At 55.1% G+C, this 26,910-nt stretch overlaps 2 protein-coding genes across 2 annotated transcripts; one reads left to right on the top strand and one right to left on the bottom strand.

Moving 5' to 3' along the window:
- The first annotated feature begins 1,303 nt into the window (after positions 1-1,303).
- LOC144307570 (uncharacterized protein CXorf49 homolog) lies at positions 1,304-5,449 on the top strand. Its single transcript, XM_077887436.1, has 6 exons — positions 1,304-2,725; positions 3,374-3,530; positions 4,063-4,139; positions 4,418-4,463; positions 5,115-5,156; positions 5,278-5,449. Exons 1-5 carry the CDS (start codon positions 1,466-1,468, stop codon positions 5,153-5,155), a joined length of 1,581 nt encoding a protein of 526 aa, XP_077743562.1. The 5' UTR covers positions 1,304-1,465; the 3' UTR covers position 5,156; positions 5,278-5,449.
- A 13,787-nt stretch (positions 5,450-19,236) lies between these two features.
- LOC144309095 (uncharacterized protein CXorf49 homolog) lies at positions 19,237-23,383 on the bottom strand. Its single transcript, XM_077890231.1, has 6 exons — positions 21,959-23,383; positions 21,154-21,310; positions 20,545-20,621; positions 20,221-20,266; positions 19,530-19,571; positions 19,237-19,408 (listed from the first exon to the last, which is right to left on the bottom strand). The coding sequence occupies exons 1-5, from the start codon at positions 23,216-23,218 to the stop codon at positions 19,531-19,533; spliced, it is 1,581 nt and encodes a 526-aa protein (XP_077746357.1). The 5' UTR covers positions 23,219-23,383; the 3' UTR covers positions 19,237-19,408; position 19,530.
- Between the last annotated feature and the right edge of the window lie 3,527 nt (positions 23,384-26,910).

Raw genomic sequence — 26,910 nt, 5'->3', positions numbered from 1 at the left:
TGGTAAGTGGAAACCAATATCAGATCTTGGCGAGGCTGAAGGAAGGGAGTCAGCAGAGAGGATGGACACCACTGGAGACCTATAGGATGCAGCAAAAGAGGAGGTAGGAGAACCCCAGTGATGAAGAGAGTGGCAAAGGTGTGAAGGGCTCTAGGATTCTGTCTAGGGGGAGAGGGATGGAGGATGCTTCCACTGGATCCATCGGTAACGTTTCCTAGGAGGCTGGTGGGTAGAGGAGATTCTGCTATATCCTTCGTGATCCATTTTGCCATGTCTGAAATAGCACACCATGACTTTAGGAGTCACTGGGAGAAGTGGCAAGAGGGCGTTTTCCACAGCCAAGCAGGGACAGTGGGGATAGTGGCACACTTGAGGAGGAGGCTCATTGCAGATTTAGAATGTGCCCAATCTCCCCCCACCCTGTAACCTTCTCCAGCATGGTAGGCTTCTCAGGTGCAGACCCAGTGCAAGCAAGAGGTGTTCAGGCACCCCAGGCCTCTCTTGGGGATCAGCCAGAGTAGGATGCAGGAAGAAGAGGCAAGGGGCAGACAGAGGAGTATGAGAGGAAGGGAAAGTACGCAACGAACGGAGGGCCCTTGGAGTAGGGGTTGGGTGGCAAACAAGGGAAGTTATATATAACAGGCCAGAACCTCACACAAGCCAAGGGAGGGCCCAATCCCAGATATCAGGACTGCTCAGCTCAGAGAAGCTGGGAACCGGCAGCCTCAGGAAAATTTGAGAGACAAGCGGGGCCCGACCCCCACCCCCACCGTTAGGCCTAGTTAGTTGGGCGTTGCTCCAGACCTTGCCTTCCGGTGCCCACTTTCCCATCAGGATCTAAGTGCCGCTGTGGAACAAAGGGCGGCGAATCCTCTGTGCACTAGGTGCTTCACCTCCCTCCTGACGTTTCGTTTCCACAACCCTGGAGACAGGTACTGGCACACCCTGTTCTGTGGAAGGGGAGGCAGAGGCTCAGAGCCATGACTCCACCAGGAAAGCAGGCTCCAGGCCAGGCCAGGGGAGGCGGGACCAGAGCAGCCGGGACCAACACCTGGACTCGCTCACACCGAAACCCGAAACCCGAAACCCGAAACCCGTAGCCCCTCCAGGGAGAACCAACGGCCTTCGACCCTATTGGTCAGGGCCTCGATGGGCGGGCCAACAAGGGGCGCGCTGGTTGGCTGGGGACGGACCAATGAGGAGGCGGCGGCGCGGGCCTCAGAAGGGTGCGCCAACCGCGCGTTGTTTGAGGCGATCTCGTGCTGCGCCGCGACGACGCCACGTCGCCCTCCCCGGGCTGGGCACCGCGCCTGTGGCAACCGCCGGAGTCGGCAGGACGCCTCGCGCCTCCCTCCACGCGTCGCACACCGCTCGCCTCCCGCCTCTCCCCTCTCGCCTGTCGCCGTTGGCGCCTGGACCAGGGTGATCGTCTCCGCGGAACCCCCGGCTGCCAGGCCTCGCCAACATGAGCGCCCCCGACGAGGTGTCTGTCTGGGGAGCGGGTTTCGGCCCGGAGGGCGGGGAGCAGGCCAGCGGAGCCCCGCGGGGACCAGGACTAGGTCTGGATCCCGGGCCGCCTCGGAGCGGCGAGGGTGAGGGCGGGTTCCCAGACCCCGAGGGCTTCGAGTCCGAGCGGGAAGTGATGGAAGCGGGAGGGCCGGTGCTTTGGGGCCGCGAAGGCCGCCCCGGCACCCCGGCCGACGACAAGGGGGACGCCCTGGACTACGCGTCCCACCTTGCTGACGAGTCCGGGGCCGCCAGCGTGCAGCAGCTGACCGACCCGGATGCCCTGGGCGTGCGGAGAAACCCATCCCCAGAGAGCTGCGCCGCTGAAGGGTCTGGCGTTTGGGCGGGCCTAGAGGCAGGGCCCGGTGGTCGAGGCGCGCTTGCCCTGAGCCGCGGAGAATCGCAGCCGCCTTCCGCCGTCCCGCTCCACCTCGGTGGGCCCGAGGGAGCCCGGCCCCGGGGGAACCCGAGAAGAGGTCCCAAGAGCAGGTCCACCGTCAGGGTGGATCGCCAGCGGCCCTCCGCCAAAGGCCCGGGCCGGCGGCCTTCCGACCCCGAGTCATCAGATGAGTTCGGTGAGATACAGCTGATGAGGGTGAGCATTTGCTCCAAAGAAAGAGGCCAAGCCAAGCCCAGCAGCCCCGAGGATCCCGGGGACACACCCAGACAACCGAGTTTCCATGTCAGGGAGAATTTCCTTCACGTGCCAGGTTCTTTCCTGTCCTCGGCTCCCCGAGGATTCACTTCGGTTGTGGAGAGGCAGGCCGTGGGAGAGTTGGACATCTCCTCCTCTAAGAAAATGCAAAGTGTGGTCTGGGGGAAGGGAGGGAACAGGCCCAGCTACCCGGTAGCCGCAGCCGCCGCTGCCGCCGCCGCTGCTGCTGGCAGCCTGCCCCCGGCCACCCCTAGGAAGAAGGTGGCCCAGGAGAAGAAATCCCTAGGGGGGGCCTCAAAAGTTACCCAAGGGAGAAGCTTTCCTCCCTGGGGGCAGAGAGTCTCGGCAGCTCCCCTGGAACCAGCCACCTTCCCCCCAATCTCTGGGGTTCCGCTGCTTGGGAGGAACAAGAGGTATTCCTTGGTTCCATCGGGAAGCAAACAGTCCAAGCACACCGGCCGCTCCCGGAAGAAATCTGGGCCCAGGAGGACACGGGAGTCGGAGCCAGTGGTGGTGACAGGAGAAGGCAGTGACTCAAACAGAGACACAGTGCCCAAGGGCCAAGTGAGTAGGCCATGCTCCTCCTCTTCTGTGCACCCTTCCCCTCCCCCTCCTCCTCCCCTGCCTCGTACTTCTTTACCCACAAACCCTGTCCATCCCTCAGGGGTTGCCATGGGTGCCCCTGGGTCATTGGGATCGTTCGGATGCCAGATCGGGTCGTGGGTTGTTTTCACGGGGGCAGACAGTAAACTAAGGTAGCACTCCGTGTGTACCCGCCACCGTTCTGGACCCTTGGCACGTTTCCTGCCTCCTCCCGTCAGAGAGGGGCTGGGATGGATGGGAGGGCTGGTAGCTGATTTGAAGCCAGGAACCCCTTCAAAGTCTGGAGCACAAACCTTCAGCCTTTAGACTCATCAGCTTCCTGCTTCCTGTTTCCTAGCTGGTCCCCAAACCTTGCTTGTGGGGAGCCTGGCCTTTGTCAGCCCACTACTCCTTCTGCCTGGCTCAGCTCTGCCTCCTGGCCCGGGGCTGACTGAGGGGGAAATCACCAGCCACATCGGCCTCTCAATTCCCTTCCCTATTCCCTGTCTCACGCCACCCGTACACACACGTGTGCAGATGTGCACCTATGCCCACCTACCCACGCTCACAGACACACGCACACGCACACCCCACGTCCCAAGTCAGATCAGTGAGAAATGTTTCCTTTAGCTTCCAACACACAGGCCAGGGCCATGTTGTTCGGGCATGCATCGTGGAGAATGCAGCAGTGGCGACCTCGACACCAGAGCCCCCGAAGTTCCAGGAAGCTCCGCGCCCTCAGCCCTGAGCCAGGGAGACGTCATGCCCAGAGGGCGTGCACCCTCCAGTGAGTCCTGTGGGTTTCACAGGAGTGCAGGGGAGAGGAGATGAGGAGGGAAACTTCTGGCTCTGGCTCTGCTGGGGGCCTGTCAGCTTTGTTGCCTGCCCCCCCACCTAGCCAGGCAGCTTCTCCCAAAGGACCGGCCTTCAGCCACATCGTCCCCTGCGTGCGGTTTGTGCAGCAGGGGCGATTCGTGGCACTGCCCCCAAACAGCAGCTCGGGACATAGGCTTTGAGCAGAACAGAGCCGTTTTTCTGTTCAGTCCTGTTTGGCCACATTGCGCATCCTGGGGGCTGCCTGTGGCTGCAGCTCTGGCAGAGTGCAACCCAGAGCCCCGGTCCCTGGGGACCACCTTCAAGGATGGGCCGCCCCTAGGGGACAGGAGGGGCAGTCCCAGAGAGAAGGTTGGAGCTGCTGGCAGAGCAGGGGCCACTTGTTGCCAGCAGAGGGTGGTGCTGCCTCACGTTAGACCCCGTCTAGGCCCTCTCCACCTCACTGGGGGCCTTGGAAGCTGGATTTCATGTTCTCTCCCTCTCAGGTGACCAGGAGCCGCTTGACCACCTCCCAAGACCGGAAAGGCTGCAGCAACCACCTGGAACACAGGGCTGTCCTCGGGTACTGCTGCTTCTGGCTCCTAGAAACGCAAGCTCAAGCTAGATGGTGGGATCCGTGTCCAGGCTAAACTGCCATGTGTGCCTCTTCCCCCTGTCCCCCCACCTCGCCTCCATTCTGCTCCCCACAGAGGGAAGGCGCCTCCTTTCCACTGAGGAGCCTGTGCCAGTCTGGTCACTGGGCCTGGGGATGTAGTGCCCGTGGGAGAAGGGGAGGGGCCGGAGAGAGAGGAAGCCAGAGGATGCTAACCATTCCTGTCTCTCTGCTGTCTGCTGGCCTAGTGTGTCGTGCTACAGAGAGAAATAGACGACCTGAAAGAGCAGCTTGGTATGAGGAGCCTCTGGCTGGGGCCCGGGTTGGGGCAGAGGCAGGCTGCAGGGAGGGCGGGGAGGGGGGGGCATGCGTCTCAGTGCAGCACCCCACCCGGGATGGGCTGTAGGTGCAGGCAGCCGCACGGGGCCCAACATCCCTGTGGGGAGGAAAACCGAGCAGGCCTGGCCCTGGAGCCCGCTGTGCATGTATAGTTAGCTAGGTGTGCGCACAGACAGGAAAATACGGCCTCGACTGCACACATGCTTTGCCAGGGAAAACGTGTCCCAGAGGTCTCCCCCTTTTAGGACGTTTAGGGATGCCCCGTTGATTTTCCCTGCTCCTCTGTATGGCTGGCCCGGTGTGTGTTCGTGTGTGTCTGTGTGTGTGTGTGTGTGTGTGTGTGTGTGTGTGTGTTCGTTCGCCAGTTCTGAATGGTTCCGATGTGCCCCCAACAAAGCTTGAGAAATGCTGGCACATGTTGTTCCCTTAGAAAACACATCCATATTTAATTCAAGTGGGGGGTGAGTGACTCAGGCCCAGGGCTCTCTGGATAGTGGCTGGAGGGGGTTTCCGGTTGCGGGGCTGGGTGGTTCCCCACGGGGACGGAGGGACGGGCTTCTACATCCCCGTGTCTGGAGTGCCTGCTCACGCCTGTCTCTGTTTCAGCGGCCATGCAGTCCCTGACTGACAAGTTCCAGACCCTTTGAAGTGAGTGTTACACACACCATACCCCCTCCCCACAGTCGTGGCCGCTTAGGAGGGCCGTGGGCTGGCCCCGGCGGGCTGGCCCCGGCTCGGTGCTCTTCCCTGACTCTGCTCTCTTTGACAGGTCGGGCCCAGCATCTCCGTACAAGAGGATCAGCTGGTACTTCTGGAGCCAGGAAGTTGTGGCCAAGCTGGTTCCCTCCTGTTCCACCTCAGCCAGGGCTTCCTCTCCCTGTTCTTGTGCCCCCTCCCCACCCCAGTTCACAGCAGTTTCAAATTAAAGTACCTCTCAGGTCTGTGGTCTGCCTTCTCTGTTGGTGGTGGTGGAGGGGGAGGGGGCAGGGCAGGGAGCTGCTCCATTTCCCAGCCTTTTTCAGAACAGGACCTCTGGTATCCTGTGGTAGGCCTTCTTGTGGGGAGCTTGGGCCTGCCTCTGCTAGGAGCCCTGCGGTCACGTCCCCCTCGTGCCCCGGGTCTGGGTTCTGCGTGGGCTCTGCCTGGCCACGTGAGCATATGCGGTGCCCCTTCCCCACCCCCCCCGTGGGCCCCCTTCAGGTTCTCCCCTAATCTCCCCCTCTTTTGGGGTCTCTAGGTGCCCATTCACCACCCCCTCCGCCTTCAGCAGGAACCGGGGACCCCTTCCAGAGCTCCTGTCCCTCTTCCCTTCCCTCCTTGGGATCACTGTCCTGCTTCTCCCGGCCAGCCTGCTCTGCTGTCTGAGCGTCCTTCATCACTCCCGTGGCTTTCTGTCGTCGCTGGCCCTCCCTGGCCCTGTGCTTCCACGGGTGTTAAAGAGCACAGCTGAGCTCATCCTCCCACCCCCTCCCCGGGCCCAGTCCCCTCTGCGCAGTCCTTCCCTCTCTCAGTGCCACCACGCACAAGGACAACTGGCCCAGGAACTGGCACATCCTCCTCCTTAGCCTTGGGTTTCCAGTCCCATCAGTTCTCCCTCCTTGGGTTCAGTAGGGGGGAGGAGGCAGGAGTCACAGCCCAGTGGGGTGCAGAGCTACAGGGCAGGTGCAGGGGACTGAGGAGAGGAGCACAGCTTAGTCTCTGGGCTGGAGGTGGGGGCAGTGAGGCTGGTGGTGGCTCTGGGCCAACCTGGGGCAACCTGGCCGCCAGCAGCTGGAAATGGATGGTCTAGCTGTCGCAGTTCTCACGTCCCTCCTGTCCCAAGCTGGCTCTCCGCCCCCCTCCGACCTGGTCGTCTCCCTGTACTCTTGATTGGAAAGTGGCCGTCCGTTTCTATGGCAAGTGTGCGTGATGGGTCTCCAGGTGCCTGTGTGGTCCCCTCGCAGTGCTGTTCGACCACCACCATGACACAGGGCTTCCTGGAAGCGCTGTTTCCGTGCTCAGGCTCCCTGACCGCCACTTCAGGTCACACAAGATTTAGTCTGGACTCCCTGTTCCACTTCCCCCTCGCTGAAGGGTGGCGATGGCCTCCTTCCTTCAGCCAGGACCCAGGGCTCTGCTGGCCTGAGACTCAGAGGGACAGATCTGGGTCTGAGTGGCGAGAGGGCAGCTTCCCGAGAGACCGGGTATGTCATGCACAGCAGGGAGTGGGGGGGTTCGATGGTCCACAGAACAGTCAAGGCTGGTGTGTGCGTCTGGACGTGTGTGGGAATGCAGTTGATCGGGGATGGTCTCCCTTGAGGGAGAGAGAGGCGATTCAGGGAGTAAAGGGAGTGGAGCCTGTGGTCAGGAACCCGTGAGGGATTGAATGAGCAGAAGCAAGGGGGCGGATTCACTTTTCAGGGGCTGCTGTTACTTTCCTAACCCTGGAGGGGAATGACGTGGAAGTCCCCAGACGTGGAATGACGCCAGGACAGGGTGCCGGGACCCTCCAAAGGCCGGGAGCCCCCAGAGGAGTCTGTGGATCCTACTCTGTGATCCTATGCCGTCTAAGTCCTCCCGTGCGTGTTGAAGGGAGGAGAATGGGAGGGAAGGCTAGCTCGGAGTGGCTGGGACAGGCGGCATCTTAGCAGCAGGGAGCTCGCCTGGGACATTGCTCTGCCAGGAGCTGAGGGGGACAGGGGCAGGATGGGCGCAGTGAGGCTGGGAATTCGAGAGTGGCTTCCCCACGGAAAATGGGGCCGACTTGGCTCCCCACTGTTCTCAGCCTGCCTGCCTTCGGGGCCCTGGGCCATGAACTCGGGGCCAGACGCTCTCCCACGGGGGTGGGACAAGCGCAGACCTTGGCCTGGAGAAGAACATTCGTGGGACTTAATCCTTCCACTCCAAGCCCCTCACTTGAGAAGGTGGACGTTGCTTAGGGCACGTCCAGCCTGGACCCAGAGGCTGTGGTTATCTCCTGGCGGGGTAACACGGTGCGCTGTCAACTGAGTGAATGCTTTTGGCGCACACCTTCCCGCTGGGGTGTCCGTGGGTGGACTCGAGGCCAAGCGGCGACCGGGGAGAAGCCCAGCACCCGCACCGCCCAGGAGGCCCAGAGCCGTGGTGGCCACCGTGAGGAAGGGGAGAAGGGGACGTGGCAGGGCATGGGCACAATCCTCGCTGACTGGTTTGGCCAGCCTCCCTTCCCTCCTCTGAGCTCACGATCTCTGTTCCATATTCAGACTCAGTACCACACAGTCATGTTGTTGTAAACCCATACATCACAGGCTGTGGCTCGGCACCTTCCTGCCCCAGGAGAAGTAAGTGGCAGATGGTGAGGCAGAGGTGAAGGGAGTACTTGTCCCCAGGGGAGACGAGGAGGTGGGACCCCTGCCCTACGGCACTGTGCCCCTTTTGCCTTCCCCCTCACGCCCCCTCTCCAGCCAGGGAGGCAGTGGTGGCTGGCCTGGAGAGCTCTAGGCTCCGGCCTGCCTCGTTCTGCTGCCTTCCCAGCTCCTGGGCCGATGCCTCCCTCTCCATCACCCCCCAGCACCAGCACCAGTGCCAGCGCGGCCACCAGCAAGCCTTTCTCTGCAGATGCTTGGAGGGGCGGGGCTGGGCACACCCCAGGAGTGCAGGAGGTGGTGAGCACTGGAGACGGAGCTGGGCGTGGTGGGCAGAGGAATGGTCCCTGAAGATGCCCACGTCCCAATTCCTGGAATCGGCTCATAGGTTGTGAGCTTGCGGGGCGGCGGCAATGGTGGTGAAGGCTGCAGATGTCATTATGGTTGCTACCCGGCTGACCTTAGTTGGGGAGATTCTGGCCTGTGTTTGCTCCGTGTGAGCTGTTACCTGCATGATCCTCGGGTGCACCATTTGCATGACTACAGGGTGTTCACTGCTCCTGTGTTCCTGCCGGGGTGTATTCCTGGGAACTACCACTCCGATTTAGAGAAAGTTGATAGTAATATAATCTCTTCTTTTGCCCCATGCCAGTCTCTTCTCCTCCCTAGTTCTCTCGAGGTTCTCTCATTGTGATCCTCAAATTCGAAAAGTAATTGGTAAGACACAGTATCCATTCATAATGTACTTTTCACAAATTTTTAAAAGTTCAAAATTACTGAGGGGCAGCCTGGGTGGCTCAGCGGTTTAGCGCCGCCTTGAGCCCAGGGCCTGATCCTGGAGACCCGGGATCAAGTCCCACATCGGGCTCCCTGTGTGGAGCCTGCTTCCTCCTCTGCCTCTCTCTCTCTCTCTCTCTCTCTCTCTCTCTCTCTGTGTGTGTGTGTGTGTGTGTCTCATGAATAAATAAATAATTTTTTTTAAGTTCAAAATTATTGAGACAGAATTTACAGCAAGGTCTGAAGTCCTTAAGTACTCATAATGTTAGGGAACTATCACCACAATCAAACTACAAAAAACCTTCATCACCCACCAAAACCCATCATGCTCTGGTAGTTCAAACCCTTGTCTCAACCCCAAGACATGGGAAACTGCCAATCAGTACTCTGTCCTTAAGGTTTGGACTTTGTGAGAATATCAAAGAAAGGGAATCCTTATCCCCATTTTTTAAGGGCAGGCACAAATGTGTGATAACTTGTCAAAGATCAAACAGCTAATGGTGGTGGAATCAGGATTTAAACTCTGGTTTATAGGTTTATATAGATCTAAACCTGTGCCATGTAACTATTAGAAACTGAAGTATGTTATAATAAATATTCTGCACAGTTCTGAGCACATAAAAGGAAAACAAATTTGTATATACACTGTATCACAGTTATGTAAAATATGTGTATGAAAGGTTAAAAACTCAAGAAGCCTGCAAAATATCTAGAATCATGTCACAGTAAAACATGAATGTCCAGGATGGGTTTCTGGGGACCACTGGATCTATTGGCTCTGGATCTTTTTTGGGTTATGAGACCTGTATTAGTCTAGTCAAGCCACCAAAACAAAATACCACAGGCTAGGTCACTTAAATAATTTATTTTTCTCATAGTTTCAGATACTTAAAGTTCAAGATCAAAGTGCCAGCAAATTCAATTCCTTTTTTTTTTTTTTTCAAATTCAATTCCCGGTGAAGGGTTCCTTCTTGGTTTGCAGATGGCCACCTGCTTGCTTGTCTCATCACATAGCATTTCCTCTGCATGCATGTATATATAGATCTCTGGTATCTCTTTCCCTTCTTACAAGGATGCCAGTCCCATCAGATGGGGACCCCACCCTTATGACCTCATTTAACTTTCCAGAGGCCCTATCTCCAAATACAGTCACAATGGGGGTTAAGGCTTCTACACAGGAATTTGTGAGACAACACAATTCAATCCATAACAAGACCCCTTTGGGAATATGATGAAAGCCCTGTACACCCTCCCGCAGAGCCTGCATACATCGCTTCCCCCAGCGTTGCACACAATTGCAGGGAGTTCACAGATCCCAGGCTGAGAACTGCTGTTCCAGGCCAACTTCCTCTTTTCACCGATGGAGAAACAGTGGGTCGGAAAAAGGAGGTGATTCTCCATAGATTAGGAGAGAGTCAGGTCTCACAATTCCTCCTCTAGTGCTTGCCCAAGTTTAATCTGCCTTCTTTTAAGCCTGTTAGATCAATCACCCAGGGACACCCCAGCACACCACAGGTCCTCTGGACAGGGTGGAGGGTGCAGCTGATTCTTCACCTGGGATACTCACGTGAGTTAACAAGGCTCTAGCAGGAACGGACAGCAGGTGGGACGGATTTCAGTACCTCAAACTCGTCGGGAGGTTGTGAAGAAGCTGCACCAACTTCAATATCTGTCCATAAGAGACCTGAGGATGAGGAGACAGAGGGGCTTCTGTCTTGTTCTGACAGGACAAAGTGGAGACTGAAGAGGCAAAACCTTGAACTATTTGGTGGCCTTGACATGGCATTTTCCCTCTAGCTCTGATTCCTCACTTGTATACTGCCCAGGAGTTGGGCTATTTGATTTCTCCAAAAGTTCTTCTAGCTCTCATATTCTGTAATTCTATGATCCTGGGGCAGGAAGCATGGGGAAAAACAAGTTGAGGCACCTGGGTCCTGAAATTATGGGCAAAATAATTTTTTCCCTAAAATGTCTTCTAATGGTATGGTAGAATTAGCAATAAAGAAAATATCGTTTGAGGGAGCGCCTGTGTGGCACAGTCAGTTAGGCATCCAACTCTTGATTTTGACTCACGTTGTAATCTCAGGGTTGGGAGACGAAGCCCCATGTTGGGCTCCACGCTCAGTGGAGAGTCTGATTAAGACTCTCCCTCTGCTCCTATCCCCCCCCCAATAAATAAATAATTTTTTAAAAAGCAAAAAAGAAAATGCTGTTTAAAGAGATGAAAAATCAGGTCACCTGGGTGGCTCAGTTGTGAGATGGAGCCTGCATCAGGCTCCTTGCTCAGTGGGGAGTCTGGTTCTCTCTCTCTCTCTCTCTCTCTGCTCCTCCCCCACTCTCACCCATGCCCATTCTCTCTCTCAAATAAAAAAATTAATAGAATCTTTAAAAAAAAAGGAGATGAAAAATCCCTAAGAAGAATCTGAAAAGACTATAAATACTTAGTCATTTAAGGTAAAGTTTTGACAAAAATCTTTCCTTTATTTCTGCCTCAAGCCCATCCTTAAGAGAGATGAGTTATGGTAGCTGGACTTTTATTTTAATTTTTGAAAAATGTTTAAATTAAAAAATTATTTATTCGTGAGAGACACACAGAGAGAGGCAGAGACATAGGCAGAGGGAGAAGCAGGCTCCCTGTGGGGAGCCCGATGAGGAACTCGATCCCAGGACCCCGGGATAACCGCCTGAGCTGAAGGCAGACGCTCAACCACTGAGCCACCCAGGTGTCCCCGATAGCTGGATTTTTAAATAATGGAGCAGTGTCAGAGAATGGAGTATTTATAATAGGAAGTGCTATTTATCTTTAGGCAGAGGCGGTGGGTGCAGAGAATCATTTTGTTTCATCGGTTAGTGAAATAAATAACCATGACAATTCTTCCTACTGACCCTATCAATGCCACAAAGCCATGTGGAGACTAAACTTGGGCCACTTTGGGGGAACACAAGACTAGAAACAAAAGCAGGGGAAACTTGTGGAGTGAGGTCTAACTTTTCAGGAAAATTCTTCTAGCTTTGCTCCCTACAAAACAATAAGGCCTCGAAGGGCCACACAGAGCCACCTGCTGTTCCTCTGCCTGGTCAGTGCCCCACGCCTACTTTAACACAACAGTGGTCTCAGTTTCTGTCTAGGGAGAAGAAAGAGGAAGAGTTACTGATGGGGGAGTAGGGGTGAAGGTTGGTGTAAAGAGGTAAGTGCCAAACAGGCAAAGGAGACGCTGTGCATCAAACCGCCACCGCTGCCACCACCACCACCACCACCACCACCACCACCACCACCACCACCACCTTTCTTGGCACAAATAATCCCTTCAGTCCCGGTGGTCCAGTGGCTAATCGGCTATTTACAAAGAACAAGAGGAACTCCAAATGTGAGGCATCCACCCCTTGCTATCCAACAAACAGCTTTGAACGGCACTGCCCTCGGCTGGACCAATACATGTATTACAACACAGGCCCTTTGTCTTGGATTTTTGGCCTTCCTTTTTCTCAGGTTCTCTGCCCTCCACCTCTGAGAGGAAGTAGATGGGGAAGGTAGAAATCTCTGAAGAACTGTAACCATAGTGCAACACCCTTGTGGGGATTCAGCACAAATTCATAATTACATTCTGAATGAAAATACACCACTCAAATATGGAAGATTTGTAAAAAAACGAGATGGCTATTATAAATATGAAAACATTGTCTCCATCATTTTTAGTAAAATCTATGACATGTTGAGTATGAGACTATTAATATAAATGACATGAGATTACTAATCTTAATGAGGTCTGTTGTAAATAAAGGAAATCATTTTAATTTTACTTCTGGTTATAATGTGATTACAATATGTTTATATTGCTATGTTATTTCCCTTAGCGTTATTTTTTCCCCATTTATGGTAACAGGTAACGTAGATAGAGAAGATGTCACAATTGCATGCATATTTTAATGAATGATTATCAAGTTAATGGTAAACTCGCCGGGGGCCCCAGAGGAGAACACTGTCAATATCCTCCAAAGCTCCTGAGGCTTCCCTGTCTAGTCTCAGCCCTATTCCTCCTCCAAAGAGGAAATCCACAACCTTACATCTGTGACCACCCTTGCCTCACTTTTCCTCATGGTTTTATACACTATACATTCATCTCTTTTTTTTTTTTGTTTTATTATTGGGGGGGTGGAGAGGGACAGAGGGAGAGAGAGAATCTTGAGAAGGCTCCACGCCCAGTGTGGAGCCCAAAGCGGGGCTCAATCTTATAACCCTGAGATCATGTCCTGAGCAGAAATTAAGAGTTGGACGCTTAACCAACTGAGCCACCCAGTGCCCCCTTATAGGCATCTTTAAATGATACATTAGTGCTGCCTGTTATTTACAGTTGTATAAGTGGGATCATTAAGTATATCAGTATTGGGGACGCCTGTGTGGCTTAGTGGTTGAGCATCTGCCTTGGGCTCAGGGCATGATCCTGGGTCCGGGGATCGAGTCCTACATCAGGCTCCCTGAGAGGAGCCTGCTTCTCCCTCTGCCTATGTCTCTGCCTCTCTCTGTGTGTCTCTCATGAATAAATAAATAAAATCTTAAAAAATAAATATATCAGTATTGCTTCTTGCTTCTTTTATTCATTCTTATATTTGTAAGATTCATTCTTATTATTTTGTGTAGTGGTACTTTGTGCATGTTTGCTGATGAAAAAGTATTTCCTGGTGGCACCTGGGTGGCTCAGTAGGTCAAGTGTCTGCCTTCAGCTCTGGTCATGATCCTGGGGTCCTGGGATTGAGCTCTGCGTTGGGTTCCCTGCTCAGTGAGGAGTCTGCTTCTCCCTCTCCCTCTGCCTGTCGTTCCCTCTGCTTGTGCTCACTCTCTGTCAAATAAATAAAATCTTTTAAAAAGAAAGAAAAAGTATTCCCTCATATAAATGTGCCACAAATCACTGATTTTGCCCACAAAAGTAGAAATTTGTGTTGCTCCCCTATTTGTAACAAAATGATAATAAAAACACTACTCATAAACCTTTCTCTGATGCCATTAAAGGAGTACATTTAATGCATATATTTAAAAGAGGACAGTTAAAAGTTAATGAGGATAGTCAGAAAAAAACCCCGGTAATATAAGCTCAAGAAAAGATGAAGGAAGAAATAAAGGTAAACAGAATTAGTGAAAGAGGAAAAAGGTATACAGCAGACAGGATCACAAAGGCAGGAGCTGGCTCTTTGGAAAAATAATAAAATTGGTGAAACTCTAGAGAGATTGGTCAAGGAAATAAGGGAGCAAAACACCAACATCGGAAAAGAGAGGGTAGAAATGATCACAAAACCAAATGATCAAAGTTAACATCAGCTTGTGGGACAACTGACCTCAAGCGTATCCTGATGTCATGCACAGAGAAGGACAGAACATTACCTCTGTGGTATTCCTGCCCAACATGTTTAGCCTGAAACTAAACAGGAGAAAGCAATCAGACAAATCCAACCTGAGAAGTTTTCTGAACATCTGGACTCAATCTTCAAAAGGCAATGTCATGCAAGACCAACAAAAAAAGTCTGAGAACATATGTTAGTTTAAATGACACTAAAAAGACTTGTCAACTGCAATGCAATGTATGATTTTAAATTGGAAAGATGAGGGTATTTGCTTTTGCTTTTGTTTTAGGAATCAGGTACAAAGAATAATTTTGGGACCATGGGAAAATTTGAGTGAGGGTCTTTACTACGTACTGTCTTGTCTCAAAGTTAAATTTTCAGAGTGTGATCACTGCATTAAGATTTTGCAGCAGGAGGCAGCTGGGTGGCTCAGTGGTTGAGCGTCTGCCTTTGGCTTAGGGTATGTATGATTCCAGGGTCCTGGGATTGAGTCCTGTATCAGGCTCCCCACGGGGAGCCTGCTTCTCTGTCTGCCTCTCTCTCTGTGTCTCTCATGAATAAATAAATAAAATTTTTTTAAAAAATAAAAAGACTTTGTAGCAGACTATTATTTTTCTTAAAAAATATATGCTGAAGTATTTTCTTCAAGTAACTCCAAGGATTCAATGAAACATTTAAAACTCATACACAGGGCAGCCCCGGAGGCTCAGCGGTTTAGCCTAGGGTCCTGGAGACATGGGATCGAGTCCCACGTCAGGCTCTCTGCATGGAGCCTGTTTCTCCCTCTGCCTGTGTCTCTGCCTCTATCTCTCTCTGTGTCTCTCATGAATAAATAAATAAAATTAAAAAAAATAAAACTCATACACACAGGGGAGGGACAGAAAATGACATATGTGACAAAAAATAACGGGTGAATCCAGGTGAAGGATATATGAGTATTTCTTGTAATTTTCTTGCAATTATCTGTAGGAGAGACATTTTCAAAATTAAATTTGAGGAAAAAGAAGATATTATATATGCCATTTTATGCCTATCAGTTTGAAAACTCAGAAAAAGGTGACCAAGTTTTAGAAAAAAATAACTTGTCAAAAATCACAAAAGAAGGAATAGACAAGGGGTACCTGGGGTTCTCAGTGGTTAGGCACCTGCCTTTGGCTCAACCTTGGGGTCCTGGAAGCAAGTCCTGCATTGGGACCCCTGCGGGGAGCCAGATTCTCCTTCCGCCTATGTCTCTGCCTCTCTCTGTATGTCTCTCATGAATAAATAAACAAAATCTTTTTTTATAAAATGAAGTAATAGCCAATCTGAATTGTTTTATAACCATAAAGAAATATATCACTAGTCAAAAAAGTTTTCAGAAAAAAAAATCCAGACTTCCCCACTGACTTCAGACAAACACCTTACCAAAAAACATTTTCCACATTATAAAAGTTCATAGAAATACCGGAGAAAGGACATTCCCCAACACATTGTGTGAGGATACAATAACTGGATACTAAATCCTGTCAATGACAAGTTGGGAAAGGAAAATCGCACATATAGGAGATGATAGAGTGAGCAGGGGCACATGAGCAGGCTAGAGGGAAAGAATCTACAAGCCCACTCCCCAGTGAGTGTGTATCCCATCCCAGGTGTAGATCCCACCACCCATGAGGTCATGACCTGACCCGAAAACAATAGTTGGGCGCTTAACCCTTAGAGCCACAGGATTCCCTTTCTTTGATATTCTCACAAAGTCCAAACCTTAAGGACAGAGTACTGATTGGCAGTTTCCCATGTCTTGGGGTTGAGACAAGGGTTTGAACTACCAGAGCATGATGGGTTTTGGTGGGTGATGAAGGTTTTTTGTAGTTTGATTGTGGTGATAGTTCCCTAACATTATGAGTACTTAAGGACTTCAGACCTTGCTGTAAATTCTGTCTCAATAATTTTGAACTTAAAAAAAATTATTTATTTATTCATGAGACACACACACACACACACACACACAGAGAGAGAGAGAGAGAGAGAGAGGCAGAGGAGGAAGCAGGCTCCACACAGGGAGCCCGATGTGGGACTTGATCCCGGGTCTCCAGGATCAGGCCCTGGGCTCAAGGCGGCGCTAAACCGCTGAGCCACCCAGGCTGCCCCTCAGTAATTTTGAACTTTTAAAAATTTGTGAAAAGTACATTATGAATGGATACTGTGTCTTACCAATTACTTTTCGAATTTGAGGATCACAATGAGAGAACCTCGAGAGAACTAGGGAGGAGAAGAGACTGGCATGGGGCAAAAGAAGAGATTATATTACTATCAACTTTCTCTAAATCGGAGTGGTAGTTCCCAGGAATACACCCCGGCAGGAACACAGGAGCAGTGAACACCCTGTAGTCATGCAAATGGTGCACCCGAGAATCATGCAGGTAACAGCTCACACGGAGCAAACACAGGCCAGAATCTCCCCAACTAAGGTCAGCCGGGTAGCAACCATAATGACATCTGCAGCCTTCACCACCATTGCCGCCGCCCCGCAAGCTCACAACCTATGAGCCGATTCCAGGAATTGGGACGTGGGCATCTTCAGGGACCATTCCTCTGCCCACCACGCCCAGCTCCGTCTCCAGTGCTCACCACCTCCTGCACTCCTGGGGTGTGCCCAGCCCCGCCCCTCCAAGCATCTGCAGAGAAAGGCTTGCTGGTGGCCGCGCTGGCACTGGTGCTGGTGCTGGGGGGTGATGGAGAGGGAGGCATCGGCCCAGGAGCTGGGAAGGCAGCAGAACGAGGCAGGCCGGAGCCTAGAGCTCTCCAGGCCAGCCACCACTGCCTCCCTGGCTGGAGAGGGGGCGTGAGGGGGAAGGCAAAAGGGGCACAGTGCCGTAGGGCAGGGGTCCCACCTCCTCGTCTCCCCTGGGGACAAGTACTCCCTTCACCTCTGCCTCACAATCTGCCACTTACTTCTCCTGGGGCAGGAAGGTGCCGAGCCACAGCCTGTGATGTATGGGTTTACAACAACATGACTGTGTGGTACTGAGTCTGAATATGGAACAGAGATCGTGAGCTCAGAGGAGGGAAGGGAGGCTGGCCAAACCAGTCAGCGAGGATTGTGCCCATGCCCTGCCACGTCCCCTTCTCCCCTTCCTCACGGTGGCCACCACGGCTCTGGGCCTCCTGGGCGGTGCGGGTGCTGGGCTTCTCCCCGGTCGCCGCTTGGCCTCGAGTCCACCCACGGACACCCCAGCGGGAAGGTGTGCGCCAAAAGCATTCACTCAGTTGACAGCGCACCGTGTTACCCCGCCAGGAGATAACCACAGCCTCTGGGTCCAGGCTGGACGTGCCCTAAGCAACGTCCACCTTCTCAAGTGAGGGGCTTGGAGTGGAAGGATTAAGTCCCACGAATGTTCTTCTCCAGGCCAAGGTCTGCGCTTGTCCCACCCCCGTGGGAGAGCGTCTGGCCCCGAGTTCATGGCCCAGGGCCCCGAAGGCAGGCAGGCTGAGAACAGTGGGGAGCCAAGTCGGCCCCATTTTCCGTGGGGAAGCCACTCTCGAATTCCCAGCCTCACTGCGCCCATCCTGCCCCTGTCCCCCTCAGCTCCTGGCAGAGCAATGTCCCAGGCGAGCTCCCTGCTGCTAAGATGCCGCCTGTCCCAGCCACTCCGAGCTAGCCTTCCCTCCCATTCTCCTCCCTTCAACACGCACGGGAGGACTTAGACGGCATAGGATCACAGAGTAGGATCCACAGACTCCTCTGGGGGCTCCCGGCCTTTGGAGGGTCCCGGCACCCTGTCCTGGCGTCATTCCACGTCTGGGGACTTCCACGTCATTCCCCTCCAGGGTTAGGAAAGTAACAGCAGCCCCTGAAAAGTGAATCCGCCCCCTTGCTTCTGCTCATTCAATCCCTCACGGGTTCCTGACCACAGGCTCCACTCCCTTTACTCCCTGAATCGCCTCTCTCTCCCTCAAGGGAGACCATCCCCGATCAACTGCATTCCCACACACGTCCAGACGCACACACCAGCCTTGACTGTTCTGTGGACCATCGAACCCCCCCACTCCCTGCTGTGCATGACATACCCGGTCTCTCGGGAAGCTGCCCTCTCGCCACTCAGACCCAGATCTGTCCCTCTGAGTCTCAGGCCAGCAGAGCCCTGGGTCCTGGCTGAAGGAAGGAGGCCATCGCCACCCTTCAGCGAGGGGGAAGTGGAACAGGGAGTCCAGACTAAATCTTGTGTGACCTGAAGTGGCGGTCAGGGAGCCTGAGCACGGAAACAGCGCTTCCAGGAAGCCCTGTGTCATGGTGGTGGTCGAACAGCACTGCGAGGGGACCACACAGGCACCTGGAGACCCATCACGCACACTTGCCATAGAAACGGACGGCCACTTTCCAATCAAGAGTACAGGGAGACGACCAGGTCGGAGGGGGGCGGAGAGCCAGCTTGGGACAGGAGGGACGTGAGAACTGCGACAGCTAGACCATCCATTTCCAGCTGCTGGCGGCCAGGTTGCCCCAGGTTGGCCCAGAGCCACCACCAGCCTCACTGCCCCCACCTCCAGCCCAGAGACTAAGCTGTGCTCCTCTCCTCAGTCCCCTGCACCTGCCCTGTAGCTCTGCACCCCACTGGGCTGTGACTCCTGCCTCCTCCCCCCTACTGAACCCAAGGAGGGAGAACTGATGGGACTGGAAACCCAAGGCTAAGGAGGAGGATGTGCCAGTTCCTGGGCCAGTTGTCCTTGTGCGTGGTGGCACTGAGAGAGGGAAGGACTGCGCAGAGGGGACTGGGCCCGGGGAGGGGGTGGGAGGATGAGCTCAGCTGTGCTCTTTAACACCCGTGGAAGCACAGGGCCAGGGAGGGCCAGCGACGACAGAAAGCCACGGGAGTGATGAAGGACGCTCAGACAGCAGAGCAGGCTGGCCGGGAGAAGCAGGACAGTGATCCCAAGGAGGGAAGGGAAGAGGGACAGGAGCTCTGGAAGGGGTCCCCGGTTCCTGCTGAAGGCGGAGGGGGTGGTGAATGGGCACCTAGAGACCCCAAAAGAGGGGGAGATTAGGGGAGAACCTGAAGGGGGCCCACGGGGGGGTGGGGAAGGGGCACCGCATATGCTCACGTGGCCAGGCAGAGCCCACGCAGAACCCAGACCCGGGGCACGAGGGGGACGTGACCGCAGGGCTCCTAGCAGAGGCAGGCCCAAGCTCCCCACAAGAAGGCCTACCACAGGATACCAGAGGTCCTGTTCTGAAAAAGGCTGGGAAATGGAGCAGCTCCCTGCCCTGCCCCCTCCCCCTCCACCACCACCAACAGAGAAGGCAGACCACAGACCTGAGAGGTACTTTAATTTGAAACTGCTGTGAACTGGGGTGGGGAGGGGGCACAAGAACAGGGAGAGGAAGCCCTGGCTGAGGTGGAACAGGAGGGAACCAGCTTGGCCACAACTTCCTGGCTCCAGAAGTACCAGCTGATCCTCTTGTACGGAGATGCTGGGCCCGACCTGTCAAAGAGAGCAGAGTCAGGGAAGAGCACCGAGCCGGGGCCAGCCCGCCGGGGCCAGCCCACGGCCCTCCTAAGCGGCCACGACTGTGGGGAGGGGGTATGGTGTGTGTAACACTCACTTCAAAGGGTCTGGAACTTGTCAGTCAGGGACTGCATGGCCGCTGAAACAGAGACAGGCGTGAGCAGGCACTCCAGACACGGGGATGTAGAAGCCCGTCCCTCCGTCCCCGTGGGGAACCACCCAGCCCCGCAACCGGAAACCCCCTCCAGCCACTATCCAGAGAGCCCTGGGCCTGAGTCACTCACCCCCCACTTGAATTAAATATGGATGTGTTTTCTAAGGGAACAACATGTGCCAGCATTTCTCAAGCTTTGTTGGGGGCACATCGGAACCATTCAGAACTGGCGAACGAACACACACACACACACACACACACACACACACACAGACACACACGAACACACACCGGGCCAGCCATACAGAGGAGCAGGGAAAATCAACGGGGCATCCCTAAACGTCCTAAAAGGGGGAGACCTCTGGGACACGTTTTCCCTGGCAAAGCATGTGTGCAGTCGAGGCCGTATTTTCCTGTCTGTGCGCACACCTAGCTAACTATACATGCACAGCGGGCTCCAGGGCCAGGCCTGCTCGGTTTTCCTCCCCACAGGGATGTTGGGCCCCGTGCGGCTGCCTGCACCTACAGCCCATCCCGGGTGGGGTGCTGCACTGAGACGCATGCCCCCCCCTCCCCGCCCTCCCTGCAGCCTGCCTCTGCCCCAACCCGGGCCCCAGCCAGAGGCTCCTCATACCAAGCTGCTCTTTCAGGTCGTCTATTTCTCTCTGTAGCACGACACACTAGGCCAGCAGACAGCAGAGAGACAGGAATGGTTAGCATCCTCTGGCTTCCTCTCTCTCCGGCCCCTCCCCTTCTCCCACGGGCACTACATCCCCAGGCCCAGTGACCAGACTGGCACAGGCTCCTCAGTGGAAAGGAGGCGCCTTCCCTCTGTGGGGAGCAGAATGGAGGCGAGGTGGGGGGACAGGGGGAAGAGGCACACATGGCAGTTTAGCCTGGACACGGATCCCACCATCTAGCTTGAGCTTGCGTTTCTAGGAGCCAGAAGCAGCAGTACCCGAGGACAGCCCTGTGTTCCAGGTGGTTGCTGCAGCCTTTCCGGTCTTGGGAGGTGGTCAAGCGGCTCCTGGTCACCTGAGAGGGAGAGAACATGAAATCCAGCTTCCAAGGCCCCCAGTGAGGTGGAGAGGGCCTAGACGGGGTCTAACGTGAGGCAGCACCACCCTCTGCTGGCAACAAGTGGCCCCTGCTCTGCCAGCAGCTCCAACCTTCTCTCTGGGACTGCCCCTCCTGTCCCCTAGGGGCGGCCCATCCTTGAAGGTGGTCCCCAGGGACCGGGGCTCTGGGTTGCACTCTGCCAGAGCTGCAGCCACAGGCAGCCCCCAGGATGCGCAATGTGGCCAAACAGGACTGAACAGAAAAACGGCTCTGTTCTGCTCAAAGCCTATGTCCCGAGCTGCTGTTTGGGGGCAGTGCCACGAATCGCCCCTGCTGCACAAACCGCACGCAGGGGACGATGTGGCTGAAGGCCGGTCCTTTGGGAGAAGCTGCCTGGCTAGGTGGGGGGGCAGGCAACAAAGCTGACAGGCCCCCAGCAGAGCCAGAGCCAGAAGTTTCCCTCCTCATCTCCTCTCCCCTGCACTCCTGTGAAACCCACAGGACTCACTGGAGGGTGCACGCCCTCTGGGCATGACGTCTCCCTGGCTCAGGGCTGAGGGCGCGGAGCTTCCTGGAACTTCGGGGGCTCTGGTGTCGAGGTCGCCACTGCTGCATTCTCCACGATGCATGCCCGAACAACATGGCCCTGGCCTGTGTGTTGGAAGCTAAAGGAAACATTTCTCACTGATCTGACTTGGGACGTGGGGTGTGCGTGTGCGTGTGTCTGTGAGCGTGGGTAGGTGGGCATAGGTGCACATCTGCACACGTGTGTGTACGGGTGGCGTGAGACAGGGAATAGGGAAGGGAATTGAGAGGCCGATGTGGCTGGTGATTTCCCCCTCAGTCAGCCCCGGGCCAGGAGGCAGAGCTGAGCCAGGCAGAAGGAGTAGTGGGCTGACAAAGGCCAGGCTCCCCACAAGCAAGGTTTGGGGACCAGCTAGGAAACAGGAAGCAGGAAGCTGATGAGTCTAAAGGCTGAAGGTTTGTGCTCCAGACTTTGAAGGGGTTCCTGGCTTCAAATCAGCTACCAGCCCTCCCATCCATCCCAGCCCCTCTCTGACGGGAGGAGGCAGGAAACGTGCCAAGGGTCCAGAACGGTGGCGGGTACACACGGAGTGCTACCTTAGTTTACTGTCTGCCCCCGTGAAAACAACCCACGACCCGATCTGGCATCCGAACGATCCCAATGACCCAGGGGCACCCATGGCAACCCCTGAGGGATGGACAGGGTTTGTGGGTAAAGAAGTACGAGGCAGGGGAGGAGGAGGGGGAGGGGAAGGGTGCACAGAAGAGGAGGAGCATGGCCTACTCACTTGGCCCTTGGGCACTGTGTCTCTGTTTGAGTCACTGCCTTCTCCTGTCACCACCACTGGCTCCGACTCCCGTGTCCTCCTGGGCCCAGATTTCTTCCGGGAGCGGCCGGTGTGCTTGGACTGTTTGCTTCCCGATGGAACCAAGGAATACCTCTTGTTCCTCCCAAGCAGCGGAACCCCAGAGATTGGGGGGAAGGTGGCTGGTTCCAGGGGAGCTGCCGAGACTCTCTGCCCCCAGGGAGGAAAGCTTCTCCCTTGGGTAACTTTTGAGGCCCCCCCTAGGGATTTCTTCTCCTGGGCCACCTTCTTCCTAGGGGTGGCCGGGGGCAGGCTGCCAGCAGCAGCGGCGGCGGCAGCGGCGGCTGCGGCTACCGGGTAGCTGGGCCTGTTCCCTCCCTTCCCCCAGACCACACTTTGCATTTTCTTAGAGGAGGAGATGTCCAACTCTCCCACGGCCTGCCTCTCCACAACCGAAGTGAATCCTCGGGGAGCCGAGGACAGGAAAGAACCTGGCACGTGAAGGAAATTCTCCCTGACATGGAAACTCGGTTGTCTGGGTGTGTCCCCGGGATCCTCGGGGCTGCTGGGCTTGGCTTGGCCTCTTTCTTTGGAGCAAATGCTCACCCTCATCAGCTGTATCTCACCGAACTCATCTGATGACTCGGGGTCGGAAGGCCGCCGGCCCGGGCCTTTGGCGGAGGGCCGCTGGCGATCCACCCTGACGGTGGACCTGCTCTTGGGACCTCTTCTCGGGTTCCCCCGGGGCCGGGCTCCCTCGGGCCCACCGAGGTGGAGCGGGACGGCGGAAGGCGGCTGCGATTCTCCGCGGCTCAGGGCAAGCGCGCCTCGACCACCGGGCCCTGCCTCTAGGCCCGCCCAAACGCCAGACCCTTCAGCGGCGCAGCTCTCTGGGGATGGGTTTCTCCGCACGCCCAGGGCATCCGGGTCGGTCAGCTGCTGCACGCTGGCGGCCCCGGACTCGTCAGCAAGGTGGGACGCGTAGTCCAGGGCGTCCCCCTTGTCGTCGGCCGGGGTGCCGGGGCGGCCTTCGCGGCCCCAAAGCACCGGCCCTCCCGCTTCCATCACTTCCCGCTCGGACTCGAAGCCCTCGGGGTCTGGGAACCCGCCCTCACCCTCGCCGCTCCGAGGCGGCCCGGGATCCAGACCTAGTCCTGGTCCCCGCGGGGCTCCGCTGGCCTGCTCCCCGCCCTCCGGGCCGAAACCCGCTCCCCAGACAGACACCTCGTCGGGGGCGCTCATGTTGGCGAGGCCTGGCAGCCGGGGGTTCCGCGGAGACGATCACCCTGGTCCAGGCGCCAACGGCGACAGGCGAGAGGGGAGAGGCGGGAGGCGAGCGGTGTGCGACGCGTGGAGGGAGGCGCGAGGCGTCCTGCCGACTCCGGCGGTTGCCACAGGCGCGGTGCCCAGCCCGGGGAGGGCGACGTGGCGTCGTCGCGGCGCAGCACGAGATCGCCTCAAACAACGCGCGGTTGGCGCACCCTTCTGAGGCCCGCGCCGCCGCCTCCTCATTGGTCCGTCCCCAGCCAACCAGCGCGCCCCTTGTTGGCCCGCCCATCGAGGCCCTGACCAATAGGGTCGAAGGCCGTTGGTTCTCCCTGGAGGGGCTACGGGTTTCGGGTTTCGGGTTTCGGGTTTCGGTGTGAGCGAGTCCAGGTGTTGGTCCCGGCTGCTCTGGTCCCGCCTCCCCTGGCCTGGCCTGGAGCCTGCTTTCCTGGTGGAGTCATGGCTCTGAGCCTCTGCCTCCCCTTCCACAGAACAGGGTGTGCCAGTACCTGTCTCCAGGGTTGTGGAAACGAAACGTCAGGAGGGAGGTGAAGCACCTAGTGCACAGAGGATTCGCCGCCCTTTGTTCCACAGCGGCACTTAGATCCTGATGGGAAAGTGGGCACCGGAAGGCAAGGTCTGGAGCAACGCCCAACTAACTAGGCCTAACGGTGGGGGTGGGGGTCGGGCCCCGCTTGTCTCTCAAATTTTCCTGAGGCTGCCGGTTCCCAGCTTCTCTGAGCTGAGCAGTCCTGATATCTGGGATTGGGCCCTCCCTTGGCTTGTGTGAGGTTCTGGCCTGTTATATATAACTTCCCTTGTTTGCCACCCAACCCCTACTCCAAGGGCCCTCCGTTCGTTGCGTACTTTCCCTTCCTCTCATACTCCTCTGTCTGCCCCTTGCCTCTTCTTCCTGCATCCTACTCTGGCTGATCCCCAAGAGAGGCCTGGGGTGCCTGAACACCTCTTGCTTGCACTGGGTCTGCACCTGAGAAGCCTACCATGCTGGAGAAGGTTACAGGGTGGGGGGAGATTGGGCACATTCTAAATCTGCAATGAGCCTCCTCCTCAAGTGTGCCACTATCCCCACTGTCCCTGCTTGGCTGTGGAAAACGCCCTCTTGCCACTTCTCCCAGTGACTCCTAAAGTCATGGTGTGCTATTTCAGACATGGCAAAATGGATCACGAAGGATATAGCAGAATCTCCTCTACCCACCAGCCTCCTAGGAAACGTTACCGATGGATCCAGTGGAAGCATCCTCCATCCCTCTCCCCCTAGACAGAATCCTAGAGCCCTTCACACCTTTGCCACTCTCTTCATCACTGGGGTTCTCCTACCTCCTCTTTTGCTGCATCCTATAGGTCTCCAGTGGTGTCCATCCTCTCTGCTGACTCCCTTCCTTCAGCCTCGCCAAGATCTGATATTGGTTTCCACTTACCAGTTTGGCCTGTGGTGGGGACCAGTGTCAGTGGATCCGCTCAGCCTCCCCCAGCACCATAACTTCTTACCCCACAGACAAATGGCCCAGTGAGTGTATGTGGGTGGGTGGGGGGTGCTCCAACTGCCAAGCAAATCAGTTGTCAACTTGTGGACTGGAGAAATGACCACCGCGTCGGTCCAGGGATCCAGTCGGCTTTCCATGACTGGATCTCTAGCCCCAACTCCTTTTATTAGCAGAGTCTCCTGATCCCCAGTCCGACCAGGCCCCCGTGGTGACACTTTGGGTCTCCAGAATCAGTGTCATCTCAGACCCTGTGTCAAATAGTCCTAGACATGTCTGGGTATTCCTCTTTCCCCAGGGCACCGTCTCCTGAGCAATGGCAGTCCTCCACAGAGAAGGACAGTGGCATCATAAACAGTATATATACTCACCGGCTTGTTTCCACATCCTTCCTCCTCAGGATGCCTCCAACCCTTCAGTCAGTGGGGCCGGTCTCAAAATTGGCTCAGGACCAGGAACTGAGCCAGAAACCGTGACTTTTTTTTTTACTGGGACGACCACCCTCTTTCTCTTGCCTTTTTCTGGCTGTAGCTGCCCCAAGGGAGCCAGGCTGTCTGGACCATCCTCTCAGCTCCGTGCCAGTCAATCACTCTTTTTTTTTTTTTTTTTTCAGTCAGTCACTCTTGACTGCCCCTCTGACCTTGCCTGTCGTGACTGGAAACGGGGTCTCCCCGGGTCTCTTGATCAAGAGCCATCCCCTGCCCTCCGTTACGTCAGAATTCCATCATTCCCGTGGGTAGTAATGAGCGTAGGCCAGGGTCCCTTTCCACCTGTCATCTGCATTGGCTTGCAGAGGAGAGCAACCGCTGGACTTCTTGGTGATGCTGGTGGTTTTGGTGAATAGTGTGTCCTCTCGGCCCTCCCCCAGGGCATAACCACCTGGCGATGTGACCGGCCTCACGTTTTCTGTCTGCTCCAGCATGCCTGCCTCGATCAACCTTTTTCTTCCTTCCTCTACCACCGGCTGGTCCACGGTGGGCACTTGCACTTCCCTCCATGTGTGTGGGGGGGCATCACTTTCTTAAAGCTTTGAAGGGCCACTCTGGGTGGCAAATTTCCCCCATCTCCTGGAGTCCCTGCCAGTATGTTAAATCCTGTGCTATGGAGAAAGTGCCCCCACTCAGTAAAACCTGCTTATCCAGTCTTCTATTCCTGTCCCTCTTGATCCAGCACCCTCAAATTCCAATCCCAGGGATATTTCCCCTGCTCCTGCCAGTACAGACTGGCTATTTCTTGCCACTCCCGTGGTGTATAATTTCTTTTCTCTCTTATCAGGCTTGGCATATCTCCAGCAGGGTTCTGGAGAAAGGATCGGGGCTTCCACTGGGAGGGGTACCCGTGGCTTTGCAGGGAGCAGACTCTGTAGCATCTATCAGCACGGGGCATATGCTGGGTCTTGCTAGGGAACAAAGGGCCACCCCGAAAGCTCTGAGGCCTCTGGGGGTGGGGACCTGGAACAGAGGAATCAGGTGGTATATTAGAACACACCTATCTAAAACAAAAGATAGTAGTTGTGGAGATACGGAGGCCCAAAAAGACATGAGAAATGTATAAAACTCATAGTGAGATAACATATGTAAATTGATCCATATCTTTCATGCATTAATCACAAGCTATAGAGGGTCAACCCGGTGTAAGAACCTGCGCATTCAACTATATGCTTTTAGCGGGGGATATACTTCCGACGATGACATAAACCCACGGAGAGGGAAAGGACAGAGGATGATCTACTGAGAGTTCGGCAGCCAAAGTGTGCTGTCGTGGCCGTGATAACAACAGACAAAGTAGACTTTTAAGACAGAAAGTGTTCCTAGAGACAGAATTGGACATTTTATAATGACGAAAGCATCCACTGATGTGGGAGATATAACAAGTGTGAACTTAGATGCACAGAAGTTCAGAGCCTCAAAGTACATACAACAGAACTTGACAAAATTGATGGGAGAAATAGGACGTTCAACAACAATATCTGGAGGCTTTAATACTCTGTCTCGATAATTGATAGAAGGACGAGACAGAAAACTCGCAAGGAAGTAGACGACCTGAACAGCAGCGTCTATTAACCCGAACTCATTGACACCTACAGAACACTCCAACAGCAGTTGCATACACATTCTTTTCTCTTTAAATTTTTTTTAATTCAAATTAGTTAACATATGCTGTATT

This window comes from Canis aureus, chromosome X, assembly GCF_053574225.1.
Source record: "Canis aureus isolate CA01 chromosome X, VMU_Caureus_v.1.0, whole genome shotgun sequence".
Classification (NCBI taxonomy): domain Eukaryota; kingdom Metazoa; phylum Chordata; class Mammalia; order Carnivora; family Canidae; genus Canis; species Canis aureus.
The sequence above is the reverse complement of the archived record's forward strand: the minus strand, read 5'-3'. Positions and strand labels throughout refer to the sequence as shown.